Source organism: Platichthys flesus, chromosome 22 (genome assembly GCF_949316205.1).
Source record: "Platichthys flesus chromosome 22, fPlaFle2.1, whole genome shotgun sequence".
Lineage (NCBI taxonomy): Eukaryota > Metazoa > Chordata > Actinopteri > Pleuronectiformes > Pleuronectidae > Platichthys > Platichthys flesus.
The window spans coordinates 265,146-284,304 of NC_084966.1; the positions used below are offsets into that span (position 1 = coordinate 265,146).

The 19,159-nt window shown below is 45.3% G+C and overlaps 2 protein-coding genes across 5 annotated transcripts; both read left to right on the top strand.

The window, feature by feature from the left end:
- Positions 1–979: 979 nt before the first annotated feature.
- Positions 980–14,049, top strand: LOC133933865 (uncharacterized). Its single transcript, XM_062381107.1, has 17 exons — positions 980–1,101; positions 1,604–1,767; positions 1,937–1,961; positions 2,232–2,345; positions 2,750–2,896; positions 3,257–3,372; positions 3,593–3,713; positions 3,808–4,410; positions 5,766–5,929; positions 6,196–6,220; positions 6,530–6,643; positions 6,725–6,862; positions 11,842–11,973; positions 12,209–12,456; positions 12,576–12,693; positions 12,812–12,999; positions 13,157–14,049. The coding sequence occupies exons 1-17, from the start codon at positions 1,041–1,043 to the stop codon at positions 13,577–13,579; spliced, it is 2,901 nt and encodes a 966-aa protein (XP_062237091.1). The 5' UTR covers positions 980–1,040; the 3' UTR covers positions 13,580–14,049.
- A 927-nt stretch (positions 14,050–14,976) lies between these two features.
- Positions 14,977–19,133, top strand: prozb (protein Z, vitamin K-dependent plasma glycoprotein b). Of its 4 annotated transcripts, none has more exons than XM_062380310.1 (8): positions 14,977–15,459; positions 15,858–16,021; positions 16,113–16,167; positions 16,627–16,788; positions 16,884–17,018; positions 17,111–17,184; positions 17,376–17,550; positions 17,835–19,133. In XM_062380310.1, exons 1-8 carry the CDS (start codon positions 15,363–15,365, stop codon positions 18,557–18,559), a joined length of 1,587 nt encoding a protein of 528 aa, XP_062236294.1. In that variant the 5' UTR covers positions 14,977–15,362; the 3' UTR covers positions 18,560–19,133. The 4 variants fall into 4 exon arrangements, with proteins under 4 accessions (XP_062236294.1, XP_062236295.1, XP_062236296.1 ...); XM_062380311.1 differs by having other exon boundaries at positions 14,978–15,459; positions 16,113–16,137; XM_062380312.1 differs by having other exon boundaries at positions 14,979–15,459; positions 17,412–17,550.
- The last annotated feature ends 26 nt before the right edge of the window (positions 19,134–19,159 follow it).

Here is a 19,159-nt window from a genome sequence, read left to right on the forward strand (position 1 = left end):
TAAATAACGTGAATATCAGTTATTGTTAAATATATATATATTTAGTTAAAATAAAGACAAATTTAAGAAGGAAACTGGAAAATCTTTCACAGGTATATTTATATATGCATAGACACATGGAAATAATTTGCATATTTTGTAAAGATTCGATAGAATGATGTATGTTTATGTTTATAATAGATCGTTATAAATAAAGATTATTTCAATGTACTACAATCCTATAGACTCCTATAGAAACTGCTCTAACAACTAGAGATCGTAACGACAGGTCGGAGATGTGTCCCGAGCCCCAGCAGAACCAGGTCCAACACAAGGGAACCGGAGGTGGAAGATCAGATGGAAGATGGAGACTCAGTGAGAAGGTTCCTTCAGAAACTCTGCTAGAAGATGTGTATGCAGCAACAAGCACGATCTCTACTGGGACCATCACTGAGCCCCCCCCATGGAGAAGACGCCTAGAGGCCAAGAGCAACTCTCATAGAGAAGTTAGCCAACGATCAGAACTTCACAAAGAAAGAAACAGAACCAACTCCAGAGCCGCGGAGACCTAGAGCGACACCAGAGGAGGCAGGAGAAGAAACCGGAGGTTCCCTCCTCCATGTGGGAGGCGGCTTCACATTCTGTGTCTCACACATTTATTCATGTCTTCGTCTTATCAAGAGAAATTTTGCTTTGTGTTTTTACACATTTTTATGAGTAGGTGACAAAATGACACAAAGAGTACAAAATAAATGAACTGAAAAAAGAACTATGTCAAATAATTTAACAATTTTATTTAATGATTAAAGACGGAATCATGGACTCGAACCATAAAGAAACAAAAGTTATGAATAAATCGTCAGTCGTGTTCTGAATAGAGAAGAAGATTCATTTAGATTTCTACGACTGGGGTTTCTGCTCTGGACTGAAGATGATTATTGATCAGAGTCATTGTGTCACACTGGATGTTTCCAACATGTGACGATGGGTGGGGGGGGAATCAGACTTTGCACCTTTGGGTCGACAAAGACACAACAACCACCAACGTCCTGACGACAGCGATGAGGCTGAGCGTCGTCTTCACCCTGATCCTCAGCTTCAGCGGCGGCCGCCCGGCGTCCGGTGAGCAAACACTTCGCAGCTTTAACGCGGTAACGTGAATAACAACGCTGCCAGGCCACGTCTGCTATGCTAGCATTAGCATGCTCAAATTGTCCTCTTTGGTGGCTACCTAATTTTAGCATGTTAGCAAAATAAAGATTGATTCTTGATTTCAGATATTTGATCATAATAATCTAAATAAAACTTTGATCTGTGTTAAATCATCATTGTTTTAATTGTATAAATGAATCTGTTTCCATTCAACCGTTTTTCCAGATTTGGCGAAAAATGTGGATATTTACACAATTATTTGTTAGAACCCCCATTCTAGATGAATCTGTTAATACAAGGTCACCAGATCGTTGGTAGGATTCAACTTCTGGGAACAACAAATGTCTACCAAGCTTACTGGAGAGATATTGAATTTAAAAGAACAAATATCAACCTGATGGTGGCGCTGGAGAGAGAATCAGTCGTTCCCATGATGCATGGTCATGAATCCTGTTCTGTGACCTCTGGTCAGTGTTTCTGGATCCAGATCGAGCTCACGCCGTCCTGGTGCGAACTCGCAGGTTCAACTCGGGCTGGCTGGAGGAGCTGCAGAGGGGAGATCTGGAGCGGGAGTGTCTGGAGGAGAGATGTTCGTACGAGGAGGCGCGGGAGGTGTTCGAACACACGGAGAGCACGGTGCGACTCAAAAACACAAACTCCAGTAGAAATACTACTCACTGACATGTTGATCAATTTAACTTTAACACGATTACTAGATCAGATCCGTCTGGAGATGTGACGCAGAGAAACACGACACAACGGAGAGAATGTCAAATTGACGTCTTTGTGGTTTTTGTTTCTTCAGGACGAGTTCTGGAAGACGTACAACGGTAAGTGACCACACACTGTCATCCCACTGTTGATTCAGTTTCATCTCAGAATAGAGTCAGAGTCAATCTAGCAGCTAATCAAGGCTAATGCTACATTGATCATCTCGACAAACCCAGAGTTAAAATCATTTGCAGGCCAATTGGAGAAAATCTGAAAATGACCTCTTTAATCTCCGGATTAACTCAGGATCTTGACTCAGGTTCCTGGAGTTAGACTTCAGACCTCTACACTGACCTTGACTAACGCTCGGACCTTGTTCTGCTGCTCAGTCCCTGACACCTGTAAGTCCGACCCGTGTGTGAACGGCGGCAGCTGCTCGGGCCAGGATTCATCCTACACCTGCTTCTGTTTACCACAGTTCAGCGGACTCAACTGTGAGCTCGGTGAGAAACGTACAACACAAACGATAACTGATCAACACGGTTTGACGAACTTTTTACTTATTAACCTGAAACAGCAAAGGATAAAAAAAAGCACAATGTGAGAGTAACACAATTTCCGGTGAAGTTTATTACGTGTACATTTGGAGTTATGGAGTTCCTCAGGGCTCCGTTATGGGTCCCGTGTTATTTTCTATTTATATGTTACTGTTGCTCCTTTCAGATCAGCTGCTTCACGTCTAAGCAGATGAATCAGAAATAATTTTGTGACAGACTATTTCGTTACATTATTAGAATATGTTATCAATATAATATTAATATTTCTATTATTGCTTGAATTTGTATTTATACTTTCTAACATGTAGGATTGTTTTGTGGTGAATGAAGCTGTTCAACTGTGATTTCAGAGACCCTGGCCGTCTCCAACACCTGCCTGCTGGAGAACGGAGGCTGTGAACATTTCTGTGATGATGACGAGGAAGGACGAATATTGAACTGCTCTTGTGCGGATGGTTACTTCCTGGATGTCGATGGGCGGAGCTGCGTAGCAAGAGGTGCGTCTGCCTCATTCACTTTAATAACAAGCTCGTAATAACAAGCTTCGGGAAACAAAGAGGATTAAAGTCTATAGATGATTAGTGTTAATAATCGACATGCTTCAATCTTTACGTCTATTTGTCAGAAGTAGACGTTTCACACGTTCCCTAACGGAACCGTTGAGAAACTAAATGGCCGTCACAGGGACGAGGCTAAAACTCAAATCGGTCCCATGTTCCCTAAACTTCACCTGATTTAGATTTGAAAACAATTCAATAGGTAAAACCGAAGTGGAGAATCAAATGTCAAAATTTGTTTGGAGACAAATCTGCGTCATATCTGTTAAACTTGAGATTGTGAATGTCTCGGTGGTTCAGAGTCACTCGCCTGCGGCATGGTGCCCGTCCTCCAGGGGGACGGCCAGGCGCCGCTCGACCCTCGAGCTCGAATCGTCGGAGGGACAGAGTGTCCCCGAGGTGAATGTCCCTGGCAGGTACGCTCCACATTTACTGTTCATGTTTGACTCCAGATAAACCAGAGCAGAGGCCTCAGGTCACTTTCAGAGTCAAAACTCTAGAGATAAGAACTCTGTGTTGTGTTTGGATATATATATATATATAATAAAAACACACAAGGTTTCATATTTCATAGTTCATAATTCAAGTACGATAGAAAATGTTTAGTGACATTAAAATGGAGCGTTTGTTTTGAAGGTTCTGCTGATGTACAAAAAGAAAGGTTTCTGTGGAGGGGTGATTTATAAACCCACGTGGATCCTCACAGCGTCTCACTGTATGGAGAACATAGACGTCCAGTTCCTGCAGGTGGTTGCAGGTACGAATCCCTCGATATAGAGACACCTGGACCTTCTATTGTCTGAACTTTAGAACCAGGGAGTGACTGATTGGCCCTGCTCTTTGTCTGACAGGCGAACACAACACAGAGGTGGCTGAGGGCACAGAGCAGTTCATCCAGGTGGTGGAGATCATCATGCACGAGAGCTACGTCATGCAGACGGCCGACAACGACATCGCCCTGCTGCGCCTGGCCTCGCCCGTCATCTACACCTCACACGCCGTCCCGGCCTGCCTGCCCACGCGCCCGCTGGCCGAGCGCGACCTCTGGGCCGTCAGTCTGCACACGGTGAGCGGCTGGGGGCGGAGGGGCGAGCTCGGGCCCACCTCGCCCATCCTGCGCCGCCTGCGGGTTCCACGGATCCGGACGCAGCAGTGTGTGGAGGAGAGCGGCGTGGTCCTCACAGCAAACATGTTCTGCGCCGGATACATCGAGGGCCGCCAGGACTCGTGTAAAGGCGACAGCGGCGGGCCCCTGGTGACCCAGTACAAGAAGACAATGTTCCTGCTGGGAATCGTCAGCTGGGGGAAGGGCTGCGCCCGGCCGGGGAACTACGGCATCTACACCCGAGTGTCCAACTACCTGGAGTGGATCCACAACCGGACAGCGACAGAACCGAGGAACGTCACAGAGGCTTCGCTGCTCGATGAGCCACAGGGCCTGAGGAGGAACCTCTGAGGAGGAACCTCTAAGGAGGAGCCGGAGGAGGAACCTCTGAGGAGGAACCTCTGAGGAGGAACCTCTAAGGAGGAGCCGGAGGAGGAACCTCTGAGGAGGAACCTCTGAGGAGGAACGCCGGAGGAGGAACCTCTGAGGAGGAACGCCGGAGGAGGAACCTCTGAGGAGGAACCCCTCTGAGGAGGATCCTGAGGAGGAACCTCTGAGGGCCCATGACCTCCTGAAGCTGCATCCATCACATAATCATTTTCGTCACATGTGAAGATTTGATGTTTTCAATCATTTGTCTTATTCTGGGTTTTAAAAATAATTAATCAACATGTTATAGAAGCTCCTCAAACAACATGAATAAAATCTAAAGATGCTTATAATTTAGTTTAATAATGCTAAAATTATCACAGAAACATTTGATATATTATATTTGTATCTTTGTGTGTGTGTCTGTGTGTGTCTGTGTGTTTGTGTGTGTGTGTGTACACAGTGTGTTATACAGTCCAGTGTTTGAAGTGGTCATCTCCTCTGAACTGTGACTGTGAACTCTGGACCTTTCAGAATAAAACACCTTCTATGATATCACTAGTTAAAGTGGTTCTTAATCGTTTATAGAAGTTGTGTTGATCAAGTTGTTTTCTATGTTGATAAAACTTTGTTTTTCTTCAACAGTGAATAAATGTTTGAATCAGCTGATATTTCAATGTGAGTCCTTCAGTCATTTGATTCCTCAGTAGTGAATAGAAGTGAGGCGAGTGATGTGTTTACTGACCTGGTTAGATTGTGTGTTTCTAACATGGACTCGGGGTCGGGGGCCCAGTGGGCGGGGCCATGGGCCCCCCATAGGAAGCAGCAGGCAGGAGTGTGTCAGTGAGGACCGGTCATCATGAGGAGCTGCTGCCTGGTCTGGACGCTGCTGCTCAGCATCGCTGCTGCTGCAGGTAAAACACACACCTCACTTCCTGTTCCACAACCAATCATCTGCCTCTGTGTGAGAGCAACACACTCAACTCATGTGAAGATGAAACATACAACATTTAATGGGAATTATTAATGTACGAGTTTCTTGTGAAACACTTTTTAAATCCGTCTAAGTAGTGACACTTTACTTTATACTTTATATACTTTATACACTTTATACACTTTATATTCTGTTTTCACAGATAAAACTTCTCAAATCAAACAGTTTCTTAGTAACTATGGCAAGGGCCTCCATTTTGAATTATAATTATTTCCAAACGTTTCCAGATTAATTCCAACTTTTCATCTGCGAGGAAACTGGTGATTTGTCTCAGTTCTCTGCTGAACACTGTAAAACATGAAGCTCAAATCAGCTGGTGACTTTGTTGGTTTGTCTCCGAGTGTTCGTGGAGAGACGTGAAGCGAACGCGCTGCTGCCGAGGAGCCGTCGAGCAAACAGCGGCTTCCTGGAGGAGCTGAAACAAGGGAACCTGGAGAGAGAGTGTGTCGAAGAAATCTGTGACTACGAAGAAGCTCGAGAGGTGTTCGAAGACGAAGACCAGACGGTCAGTCCCAGGCAGACTACATTCATATTCATCTTTATATGTATATACAGATCATCTGTATATACATATAAAGATCATCTTCATATGTATATACATCGTCTTTATATAATCACTGACATATATATCTCTTTATTGATATAATTGATAAACGTATATATCAATAAAATATTTCTATACACACATATATATATATATATATATATATATATATAAACATATAGAGATGCAGTTTTGTCCTGATAGTTGTTGTTTTGTTGTTTCTGTAGAAAAAGTTCTGGCTGACGTACAACCGTGAGTATCTCTGACCTGGTCACATGATCTATAAATCAGTGTATTGACAGCTGTGATTCATATCTCGATGGACTGTGAGGAGTCAGGTATTGTTTGGTATTGATTGGTATTGATTGGTCCTGTCTGGACTTTTATTGATCCTCATTCTTTGTTCTTTTCTCTGATATTTGATCCTCAGTGTTTTTCATTGTGTCGTCTGTATTTTCACTCTCATGTTATTTACGTTGATTTACATTTATACAAAACTGAAGGAACCTTTAAAAAGTGGAATGAAATCATTTGATTGGAGTGACTGTGTTTTTTCATGAGGTCGTGACCCGTGCCTGGAGAACCCGTGTCAGAACAACAGATCATGTGTTAACATGGGAAGCAGCTATGAGTGTTTGTGTCCCGAGGGATTTGAAGGACGATACTGTCAGACAGGTAAAATTAAGACTTTTAAGACTTTTAAAACTTTAGTTGAATAGGATTAGACAGCTGGTGACATGTGTTTCTGTCCCTCAGTGTTTGAAGACTCATTAAAGTGTCTTTACCTGAACGGACGCTGCCAACATTTCTGCGACGGCTCGGGACAGAGGCGTCGATGCTCCTGCGCTGACGGGTACCAGCTGGCAGACGATGGACGACGCTGCATCGCTCAAGGTTTGAATAGAATACGTTGTGATTTATATTGTTTACCATTAGAACAGATGAGACCAGCCTGTGGCTGATTAAAGAGCATTTTAAAAAACACCAGCAGCTAAATGCTCATGTAAACAAACCCTGTGTCCCCGTGTCTCTGACTGAACGTCTGTCCCGGGTGGGGACGCCCTTTCCCTCGCAGCGGAGTTTCCGTGTGGTCGGCTGGCGCCTCAGGAAACGGGCCTGAACCAGAGCGTCGTGGGTCAGACCCGACTGGTGGGATCCAACCAGTGTCCCACAGGAGCGTGTCCCTGGCAGGTAAACACTGAGGCCAGTGCCACCTAGAGGCTGCTGTGTTCATAACAGCCATGAAAACACAACACCCTGGTGATTCATCTGCTAGAGGAAAGAACCTGAGGGTTCATCCTCTGAGGACCAGGAAGTGGATTGAATCCTGTTAGCATAGATATATATAAAGGCTAGATGTCTCGGCCAACGGAGTCGAACGTCGGCACATGGCGGCCATCTTGCCACAGGCAGCTCGCCCACCCATAACATTGTGTTGTAGTGGTACCTACTTTTTAAATAACCACAACTTGCTAAATTCTCAACCGATTTTTAAACGGGTCGGTTTGTTACAAACGTCAGAGATGTAGTTATGACACTGCATACTTATGAATAATTATGTTCTTTTTCTAAAAAATTGAATAATGTTCTATATAGGTACATGATTTCCCTACCACTACCACTACCAACACAATGTTATGGGTGGGCTAGCTGCCTGTGGCAAGATGGCCGCCATGTGCGGACGCTCGACTCCGTTGACCGGAAACGCGGATGAGACATCTAGCCTTTATATATATATATATATATCTCTATGCCTGTTAGCGACATGAACTTCTGAAGATTATTAATAAGTTGACTTGAACCTGATCACCAGACATTTGACTCATCAATGATCTTGTTCTCTGGATCAGGTTCTGGTTCAGTTGAACCTGACCAGTCACTGCGGGGGGGTTCTGATTCGTCCCGACTGGGTCCTCACTGCCGCCCACTGTGTCCATGGACACAACACACAACACTTTGTTGTGGTCGCAGGTAAATTATCTGCGTTTCTATTTGTTTGATACGAGTTTGAATGTTTCTGAATAAATCTCAAATCTTCACTTGTTGAAGTGAATTTTGAAATTTTCTGTTTGACTTCTACTGCCCTTCAAAATAAATGTAATTACAAACTGAAGTTCTGACATCAAAAGTAAAAAGTCAACTGTGACAAATCTCTTGAGACGTGGGTTTCTGTGAAGTTCTGAACTTATTGTGTGAAATGATATCTAACGGCTCCTCTGCGTCTCCAGGAGAAACCGACCTGGACGTGGAAGAGGGGACAGAGGACAGGGCTCCTGTCTCCATGGCCTTCGTCCATCCAGGTTATGACTCAGCGACCGCCGACAGCGACGTGGCTCTGCTGCGGCTGAGCCGACGCTTCACCCTGACCCGCCACGCCATCCCCGTGTGCCTGCCCGACAAAGACCTGGCAGAGCGGGAGCTGCTGCGGGTTCGATACCACACGGTGACGGGCTGGGGTAAGAGAACCAGCGGGGGCAACTCCGAGTCCACCGATGCGCCGCCTGGCGCTCCGCTCTCCCCCCACCTCCGCAGGATGACCGTCCCCATCCTCCAGAACTCGCAGTGCTCCTCCAGAGCTCAGTTCAACTTCACCGGCACCATGCTGTGCGCCGGCTACCTGGACGGGCGGCAGGCCAGCTGCCGCGGGGACGACGGCAGCCCGCTGGTCACAGAGTACGGCTCCACCCACTTCCTGACTGGGGTAGTGGGTTGGGGGCGGGGCTGTTCACAGCCTGGTTATTATGGGGTGTACGCCAACATGGCCCACTTTGTGGACTGGGTGGAGATAACCATAAAAGCCCCGCCCACCACTGTGACAGCCAGCGAGCAGCCAGTGGTGAAAAGTACGCCCCCTACTGACGTGTTGGAGCAGAAAACCGTTTCCTAAAAGACGAATTTCAGAAAAGATTGTTAATTCTTTATTTTATCTTGATGTTTCAGTCTGAATGAAACAATTATTTCACTGTAAAACTTTTCTTCGGACTGTTGAAGACAAAATGAATAAAATTCTAAAAATCCTGGAGGTTGTTTGTTATCATTGTAACTCTGATCTTACAGATTTTAGTTTTGAGTGTAAACACGAATCAACAAAAAAAAACAATTTAAATCTTTAAATGTTCGTGATATTTTAAATGAGGATTTTCAAAATTGTCATTTACAGTAAATCTGTCCCATGTGGCTCCGCCCCCTCAGTTTGTCATAAGATAATAATCGCCAGAAATAAATTTGTTTTATTTAAAAGATAAAGATCAAAGAGTGTTTAACAGTTTTCATCCAAATGCAGACGAATGTTTCAAATTTGACTTTATTTACTCAACTGAAGTCTGATTTTCTGCTTTACTGCTCTTGAACAGCAGGGGGAGCTGATTGTCCGTCGCTGTCGTCATGCCACAGAAGAAGAAAAGGTTTATTTTTTACTTGTGAACATAAAAAATGTTCATAAAAACTTTTCCTAGTCTCATCTCTTGTTAATCGACCACCTAGAGGGCGCTCACGAGGGGATCCTCCATGAATATAATAAAAACAAAAATATTTACATCTGCTTCTAGAAGAATATTCAAATGTCTTCTTAAATGAAATACCCCAAAAAACTGTATCAAAATAAAGTACTGTATTGTTGTATTTTAATAATATTAAACACATTTTTATATCGTCAAATAACTAATTCACAGCAAACTGATCAGAAACTTGAACAAATACCAGTGAAATGAAAACGACCTGAAACGACTTTAACGTCTAATTAGATGTTTTACTTTTGTTCGTGTCCCATCTGCTAACATGGAGGTGGCAGGTTTGTGACCTATGCTGCAGCCAACCAGCAGGGGGCGATCCAGCTGATTTAGGTCATCTTGTGATGTTAACAGGAAGTGAAATCTGACAAACTCCAACCTCCAGATTAACCCCGCCCCCTCTGATCAGGACGTTCTCTCTATCTCTCTCTCTCTCTCTCCATACAGGTCAATGGCCTCTCTCCCTCCTCCTTCTCTCTCCCTCCCTCCCTCTCTCCCTCCCTCTCTCCGCATTCAGACTCTGTTACCTCCGCTCGCCACACTGAGGATTTTCCAGCTCGCCATCGCCATCTTCCTCCAGGGCCATGTTGTGGTTTCACCGGCTGACCCCGGGCCTCCTGCTGCTCCACCTGGCCGCCGCTCACGGTACGAAAATCCAACTTCTAGAAGCGAGCGATAAATAAAGAGATAAATAAAGAGAGAGAGAGAGAGAGAGAGAGAGAGAGAGAGAGAGAGAGAGAGAGAGAGAGAGAGAGAACGGTGGTGTTTTGGGGGGAGGGAGGGAGGGCGGGCCGGGGGGGTGACCCCGCCCTGTTTTGTTCTTCTGGTGACTTTTATTTTCTCTTTAAATTAAATAAACGTTAGAATTTCTGACGTCTTCATTTCAAGAGCCGAAATATTCTGTTTACAATCTGTTCCGACAAACAAAAAACAAAAACATATTCGGTACGTTTAAGTCAAGAATGAAAACAGATAAAATCCTGCTGCCTACATTACCCAGAAAGCAACTCAAGAACATAACGTAAATAAAGATGGAGGACACGTCTTTCCACAATCCAGAAACAAGTCAAAATATCTGATACGAACGATGTCGTCGTGGATCGAGGTCCCGCCCAAACCTGCTTTCGACCAATCAGGAGTCAGTGTCAGGCTGTTTATATATCCTCAAACACCAAACTGATCAGAAACTTGAACAAACATCAGAGAGAGAAGAACGACCTGAAAGACAGAAACATCGTCTACTTTGTTCCATGTGCTAACATGGAGGAGGTACATGACATATACTGTAACTAGACACTAGGGGGCGATCCAGAGGAGACCTAACACCTGGTTTCTCTTCTCCCTCCAGTCTTCCTGGACAACCAGGCGGCCAATCAGGTTCTGAGCCGGCGGAGGCGAGCCAACAGCTTCTTAGAGGAGATCAAACAAGGCAACATGGAGAGGGAGTGCGTGGAGGAGCGCTGCGAATGGGAGGAGGCGCGAGAAATCTTTGAAAACAAAGAGAAAACGGTATCTGTCTGCTAGCTTGGTTTCCCTTCAGTTAGCTTAGCACGAGGCTAGCTCCATCAAACAGGTTGATGGAGGTTGCTGTGTTTCGAGTTTCAGATCTAAATCCTCTGAGTTTGCACATTTTCCTTCTTTTACAGATTTGGTGTTTTAATAAATTTGCTTTCTTTTCCTTCTCAGGATGAATTCTGGGCCAAGTATGTTGGTAAGGATTCTGTTGTCGTTATGTTCCACGAACAAAAGAGCTAATCTAAAAATATTTTTGAAATATTTAAAAAAATATGTCTGTGTTTTGGCTGACTGCCTGTAAAGCTAGAGAATGCAGTGCCGTATTTCACCACTAGATGATTTTGCGCATATATATTTGTTCTGTTAATCAAGTTGTATCTCGTACAACTTATTTGTTGTCCTGCAGATGGCGACGCGTGCGAGTCCTTGCCCTGCGCTCATGGCGGACATTGCAAAGACGCAGTCGGCAGTTACAGCTGCTTCTGTCCGGCCGGGTACCAGGGCTTCAACTGTGAGATCGGTACGGAGCCCTAGACACGAGACATAGAACACAGCTGGCGTCCCACAAGGGGTTACTGATCCGGTGGGACACTGGAGAACATCCTGTTTCCACCATCAGAACTTTGTGACTTTCCATTGAAAGAGGAAGAAGCGTTAGAATGATCCGGGTTTCTGTTTCTTCTCCACACTGAACACACAGCATGTAGCTCTGGGCTCCACAGGAACTCGTCTTCTGTCGCTCCAGGTTTTCTGAAGTTTTCCAGAGCGGTGACCAGTTACCAGTGTCTGGCAGCGGAGATGTGAGATGTGCGACTCAATCAGGTCTTGACCGTGTTCTCCATTTTGCAGTGATCCCTGAACTCTGCGAGTCCAAAAATGGCGGCTGCGAACATTACTGCAAAGTGGTCCGAGGAAGTGTTCAGTGCTCCTGTACTGTCGGATACTTCCTGGCATCAGACGATAAATCCTGCCACTCCAACCGTAAGAGACTGAAGTCCACACGAGGTTTCCTTGTTCCCTTGTGGTACAGTTAGAATCTTGCTGATGGAGAATGTTTCCCTCACGAGGAACTTTTAATGTTGGTCCCGTATCCTCGAGAGCTAGCTCGAAAAACTCCACCTGTAAACAAGAAATATCAGAATCAATGCAACCATCAATCAATATCATTTTTAACGAACAAATCCTGAGCTCCACATTTTCTCATGAATGACTGCAGAGACCTTTAAGTGTGGAGCCGTCATCAGCGCAGACACCAGGACGGTCTTCAGGTACGTGCGACAGAACGTAACCCGAGAGAACCTGACCGAGTGGAGCCCGACAGACTCCTCCCCTTCTGGAAACAGCACCGACGACCAAATTATGCCAGAAAACGCAGTTTTCGAGGAACCGGTCAATGCTGAAATGGCATCTATGACCCGTATCGTCAACGGAGAGGACTGTCCACCGGGAGAATGTCCGTGGCAGGTAGAGATCTTTTTGGAATGGTGATTTGTCCTCATATACAAAAACAAGGAACAGTGTAGATGCAAAGAAAAGTATGACAGTTGATATCAGCTGTTATTGGTCCGATCTGGTCTTTTCAGGCTCTTCTCCTGAACGATGAAGACGTCGGGTTCTGCGGTGGGACGATTCTCAACGAGTACATCATCATGACTGCGGCCCACTGCATGAACCAATCACGCTTCATCTACGTCAAGCTTGGTAGGTCTGACCACAGTCACATGGATCACAGTCAGCCGAATGCTAGACTCATCGTATCTCACAGACGTGGCACAACCATCAATTCAATTTGATGAATATTTGATATCATCTCTTTCAGGTGAGTTTGACACGTTGGTGGAGGACGGTAACGAAGCTACGCACCAAGTGGAAACTATCATCACCCACTTTAAATACAAACCCGATACGTACAACAACGACATCGCTCTCATCAAATTAACCAAGCCCATCAAGTTCTCCAGGTTCATCCTGCCGGCCTGCCTACCGGAGCAGGAGTTCGCTGAGAAGGTGAAACTTTCAAACACTGAAATATGAGATTCATGTTTGGATTGACAGCGCTCTCGTGTCTTTAGGGTGAATTTCAGTTGCCTCAACTGCTGGTTAGCTTAGCATAGATGAACCATTGTGTTCCTAACTCAATCTCAATAACCCGCTCCTGTCGCAGGTCCTGATGCGGCAGCCTGACGGCGTGGTCAGTGGTTTTGGACGCACTGGCGAGCGTGGGCCTGCGTCCACCATCTTGCAGCGCCTCTCGTTACCCTTCGTCGATCGGCTCACCTGCATCGAATCCACCCGATTCCGCATCTCCACCCGCATGTTCTGCGCCGGATACCACACGACCCCCAAGGACTCGTGTCAAGGCGACAGTGGCGGGCCGCACGTCACCCGCTACCTCGACACCTACTTTGTCACCGGCATTGTGAGCTGGGGTGAAGGCTGTGCACGCAAAGGGAAATACGGCGTCTACACACAGGTGTCCAAGTACATCCGCTGGATCCGTGAGGGAATCGAGGAGCTGATGCCAAAAGAGCCGAGTGGCGGCAGAGTGAAGAGGCAGCTCGGCGCCATCAGGAGGCAGCGTCTGTAAGACGACCACCGATCCACGGGTTTCTCATTCTTCATCCAACATCTCAGTGAACTCCACAGAGCAGAGGTCAGCGTCTCGTCGTTCCTCATGTTGTCGTCCATTTTACATTTAAGACGTCTCAACAGTCTGTTAGAGTTCCAAGAAAAAACTTTTCATCATTACCGAATAATCCTAAAGCTTTGACTAATTGTTGTGTCCACCTGGGGGCAGCAGAACGAAAGGTAGTAGCTCAAATGGCATATTATCCGTTTCTGACATGTTAACAGAATGTTTCTATAGCTAGCAGTCATGTGACAGTATCTGTAATCCGTAGTGGCGCTCCTCAGGGTTCTGTTATTGGTGACTGATTTGTCCACTTTATTATTTAAATGTGTCAGAGCGGAGAGAAATGAGAATAAAAATAAAACGTCTGTTTTCATGTGTTTTTATCCAGAAATGAATCAGAAACAAATAAAGAAAATTTACATCAAGTTTCTGTTTGATTTTAAATGAATCTGAAGATGTGTTAATTAAAAAAATGTGTGAATTTGAAGACATTTGTGCTTTTAGCTACTCTTTTATTTCTTTATTAAACTCTCCATGATATAACCATTATTTCCTATTTTGTTTTTTGCTGAAATTCATTTAAAGTAGTTTTTGAGTTTTTATATTTCTCTTTAAATTAATTAATTGAATCACCTTGTATGTGTGAAGTTCAGCTGATGGTTCATTGTTGTGTTATTGATTAGTTGATCAGCAGAAAATAGATTTTCAACTATTCAGATAATCAATTAAGTAGTTTCAGTTGTTTTTAAAGTTAAAACTCGTTTTAGCTTTCAGCCACGAGAGGATTTCGTATTTTTATGAGTGTAAACTGAAAATCTTTGAGTTTGGTATCTTCTGATTTCATGTGATGGATCAATAAATCATCAATATTCAGATAAACAGAGTCAAATCCACAGAGAAGGTTTGAACGGGTCAGGAAACGCTGGTGAGGGAATTATTAGAATTATAGGATCAGGGATTTTAAATTCATACGGATGTTTTAGAGGACGATAAAGTTTTGTAGTTGATTGTTTTTCAGTCAGAAGAAGTGAATCCTCTGACTCCCTCTGCTCCGCCTCCATGTTTGTTCCCCTCATGTCTGAATCCTGTTTGGATCCAGATGATGAAAGTTCTTCTGAAATGATGAAACGTGTTGACGTCCAGAGGTCGGAGCTGCTGCTGGTTTGTTTGATTTACAGAACAGGTCGGAGTCCAGAGACGATTCCACCAGTTTCTGTCTTTAGTTCAACTCTGCACAGGAAAACAACGGTTTCATAAGAACTCAAGATTCAAAAAGTGACTCAAATTTTACTGTTTTGACCGAAAACTGAGATTTAAAGCAAACGCACCAACATGTTCCTTTCTACTGTGTCTGTGTCTCTGTCTGTGTGTGTCTCTGTGAGTGGGTCTCTGTGAGTCTGTGTGTGTGTCTGTCTGTTTGTTTCTCTGTGTGTGTCTCAGTGTGTCTGTCTGATAGTTTCTCTGTGTCTCTGTGTGTGTCTGTCTGTTTGTTTCTCTGTGTGTGTCTCTATGTGTGTGTCTGTCTGTGTGTGTCTCTGTGTGTGTCTCTGTGGGTCTCTGTGAGTCTGTGTGTGTGTCTGTCTGTTTGTTTCTCTGTGTGTGTCTCAGTGTGTCTGTCTGATAGTTTCTCTGTGTCTCTGTGTGTGTGTCTGTCTGTTTGTTTCTCTGTGTGTGTCTCTATGTGTGTGTCTGTCTGTGTGTGTCTGTGTGTGTGTGTGTGTGCAGTGAGATCAGTGTCATGGCGGACACCAGCATCATGTCGGTTTGTTGTCGAGCGTCAGTTCTCGCTCTTTGTTTCCTCGTCTGCTTCCTTCAGGTTCTCATCCAAGGACAAGGTATGACCTCTGACCTCTGACCTCTGACCTGTTCACGTTCTTCTAGAAACCGACTGTTTGATGTTTCACGGAGCTGAAGTGACGACCTGTCGACCAACGAGACTGAAGCAGTCACATCGAACATCTGCTGTTGATTCATAGACTTTGTCAGTGTGGGAAACATTTTATGACTCATGTCAGTGATGGTTTTTAAATTGTGTTAATTCAGATTCAACGTGTTTGTAGTAGAAACTAATTCTGACTTTTCATATCACAAGTTATACAAATATATAATATATATGAATTATTTCTGTCTTCATATGATAGTAAATTATGATTATGACGTGATATCAAATATAAATGATAAAAATAAGTTAAGTGATAGCTAGCGAGGTTCTCATGTGTGGCCCTGCTGTCAGTTTTCCTTCGGGCTCCGCAGGCGCATCACGTTCTGCTGAGAACCCGACGGGCCAACTGGCTGCGTGTGGAGGAGGTTCTGCCGGGGAACCTGGAGAGGGAGTGCTACGAGGAGCGCTGCAGCTTCGAGGAGGCGCGGGAATGTTTCGAAGACACAGAGAAGACGGTCGGTTACTACAAAGATCATTCATCTTTATGATATATCATTACGAGGTCCTAAAGGAACCCGGTTCTAACTGGACTCTGATTCTTCACAGAACTCCTTCTGGACTCTTTACTACGGTGAGAGTTCAGGCTCCACGCTGCAGGAAGGCACGTCAAAATAAAACTTTTTATACGGACAAACTAAACAATCTACTAAATGTCACATACAACTGTATTTAAATAAAAGATTCAATTGAATTTTACAAATAAAAACTATCAATTTAAACGACATTAATAGAATTTAAAAAAGGAAATTATCAATAAATTTACACTTGGGATTTGAAAAAGTACAATAGACAGATTATTGTCTTTTATTGATTTACATTTATTCCTTTTCTTTATTTTGGTCTAGAACACAATTCATTTAAATTACTTTTAAAGAATAAACAAAAGATATAAACATGTCATTGGTTATTTCAAGATATTAAAAACAAATACAAATTGCAGAATGACTGATTGAATTATGAACGTACTCGATCAAATAATGATGATATGACCGATACTAAAGTTTGTTCCATCTTGTCAATCATTTGTGGCTTCTTCTGAGTGATATTGTTTGATTGACAGACGGGGATCAGTGCGAGCCCAACCCCTGCCTCCACTCAGGAAACTGCACCGACCTAGTGGGCGGGTTCCAGTGCTCCTGCCCCGCCCCCTTCTCAGGAACCCACTGTGACCAGTGGGACGCAGAACGACTCCCGGCCACCGCGCTGCAAGTCTACGCACCAGGTCAGACCACACCCACTGTTCAACTAGCCCCGCCTCCACTTGAGGGGACTTTTCATTAGTCGTATCCGTGGCAACCCTGTGCTGAACGTGTTCAGGTGCAGAATGTCCGACCGGCGGTCCGACCGCCTGTCACCAGACCTGCACGCTGACCCACCACGCCCCCTCCTTCACCTGCTCCTGCACCAAGGGATTCAAACTACAGACCGACCGGCGCAGCTGCGTGCCTGAAGGTGCCCCCCCCCCCCCGCCCACACGCACACACGCACACACGTTAACGTGTCCAGGTCAAACTGGGGACATAACCACGTCCATGTTTCCTCAGGGGCGTTTCCCTGCGGACGACTTCCTGGCAACGCGACCACGTCTACGTCCTGTCATGGAAACTGTCCCTGGCAGGTGAGATCCCATCGGCCAATCACAGCAAGGTTTCAGCTCAACTTGATGCGGCTCTGACTTAACACAATGCATGCTGGTCCGGACACAATGCATGATGGGTAACCCTTCCTGCGAAACGTTACCGGGTCACGTGTCTGTGTGTGTGTTTGTGTGTGTGTGTGTGTCTGTATGTGTGTGTGTACCTGTAACAGTCGAGCTCCTGTGGTGCGTTTGTGTTCCGCCTCCAGGTGACGGTGCTGAACAGTCGGGGGGCGGAGCTGTGTGGGGGCGCGGTGCTGGGGCGGCGCTCCATCCTGACCGCCGCCCGCTGCCTCGTGCTCGACTCGGGATCTGAACCGCGAGCGTCCGACCTCCGCGTGCTCGCCGGTGAGAAACTTGAACCAACACTAGAAAACTGCATCAGAACAAGTAATGTGGCCAGAAGCAAGTGGACAGTGTGACAAAGTGATAAATATATTAATATATCGTTTATGATACACTGATATGTTTAATATATAATATAAAACGTATGTCAACTGTCCACATCTATTTTCAGTCAAGTCATGAAATATTATTTGAGATGAGACATTTATTGTGAAGGGGCAGCTCTGTCTTCACAATAAAAGCACAGTGAGGTTTTGTATTTTGACTTCTTGTCCCTGGTCTCCTAGGCAACAGGCTCCTCCCCCTCCGAGATCTGAAGATCCATAACCTTTTTCGATTAGATCACCATGACAACGACCTCGCCCTCCTGGAGCTGGCCCGCCCCCTGCGCTTTGGCCCCTCCCTCCTCCACCTCTGCCTGCCCACCAAGGACTTCAGCGAAAACATCCTGATGCATTCTGGGAGGACGGGCGTAGCCGGGAACCAGGAGCTGGTCTACCTGACGCTGGACGAGTGTCGCGCTGCAGCAAGCGGCCAGCGGCCAATCAGCAACAAGATGTTCTGCATGCGGCGGCGCAGCGTCCAGGAGGCGGAGCCACACGAGATCGGCCCTTTAATGGACAGGAGGCAGGAACGACCTGTGAGGAAGGAAAATGGCCGCCAGAATCCCTACAGTCATGGTGGACACCAGGGGGCGCCAGTCGGAGCCACATTTAAAAACAGCAGCAGTTTGAATAGTGACGATCCGACGCCTTCAGGATCAGACGCTGGTTCGAGGTCAGAGGTCGGCGGCGGCGGCAGGCGTAGCAGCGGACCGTTTCCAGGATCGCCCGTCGCCACGGTGGACCGGGGGACGGCGTTTCTGACCGGGCTGATGATCTCGACTCCCGCAGCCAGCGACAGCCTCGTGTTCACGAAACTGTCCCGCTACCTGACCTGGATCAAACCCAGTCTGGAGGCGGCCGAGAATCGAATGACGCCTCAAGTCCACCATTATCCAGAGTCCCGCTAGCAACTCGCTAGCAACTCGCTAACAGCTCGCTAGCAACTCGCTAGCAACTCGCTAACAACTCGCTAGCAACTCGCTAACAGCTCGCCAGCAGCTCGCTAACAACTCGCTAAAACTGCACCATCTTTGAAACGCTCAGCTGATGAGCTGGTTTTCTTCAAAAGATTCATCTTTACTAACAACTTGACTAATGCAGGTGAAAATATTAAATAGTTAAAATTCCGAATAAATTATAACGAATAAATAGAGACTTTTAATTGATTGAAACATGTTTAATGTGAAGCAGGAACTTCAACTTCCTGTCAATCCCTCGTCAGGCTGAACCCTCACGCCTCACTCCGAGTCATACATTATTAAACATTAATATGTGAATTATTATTGATGAAAAATTCAAACTGAATAAAAAAACGTGAGTTTGTGAAAATCTTTTTTTTCTTTTTGACCTGAAAAAACTCAATTTTATTTAATGTAAATTCTCAGTTTTTGTTTATTTAACATCTGTAAAGTAGAAAAGTCAAAATATTAAAATGTGACTGAAGAAAAACTCGATAAGAATAAAATGTCTTGTGTCTCTAAACCAGTCGCTGCCCAATAATCGATTCA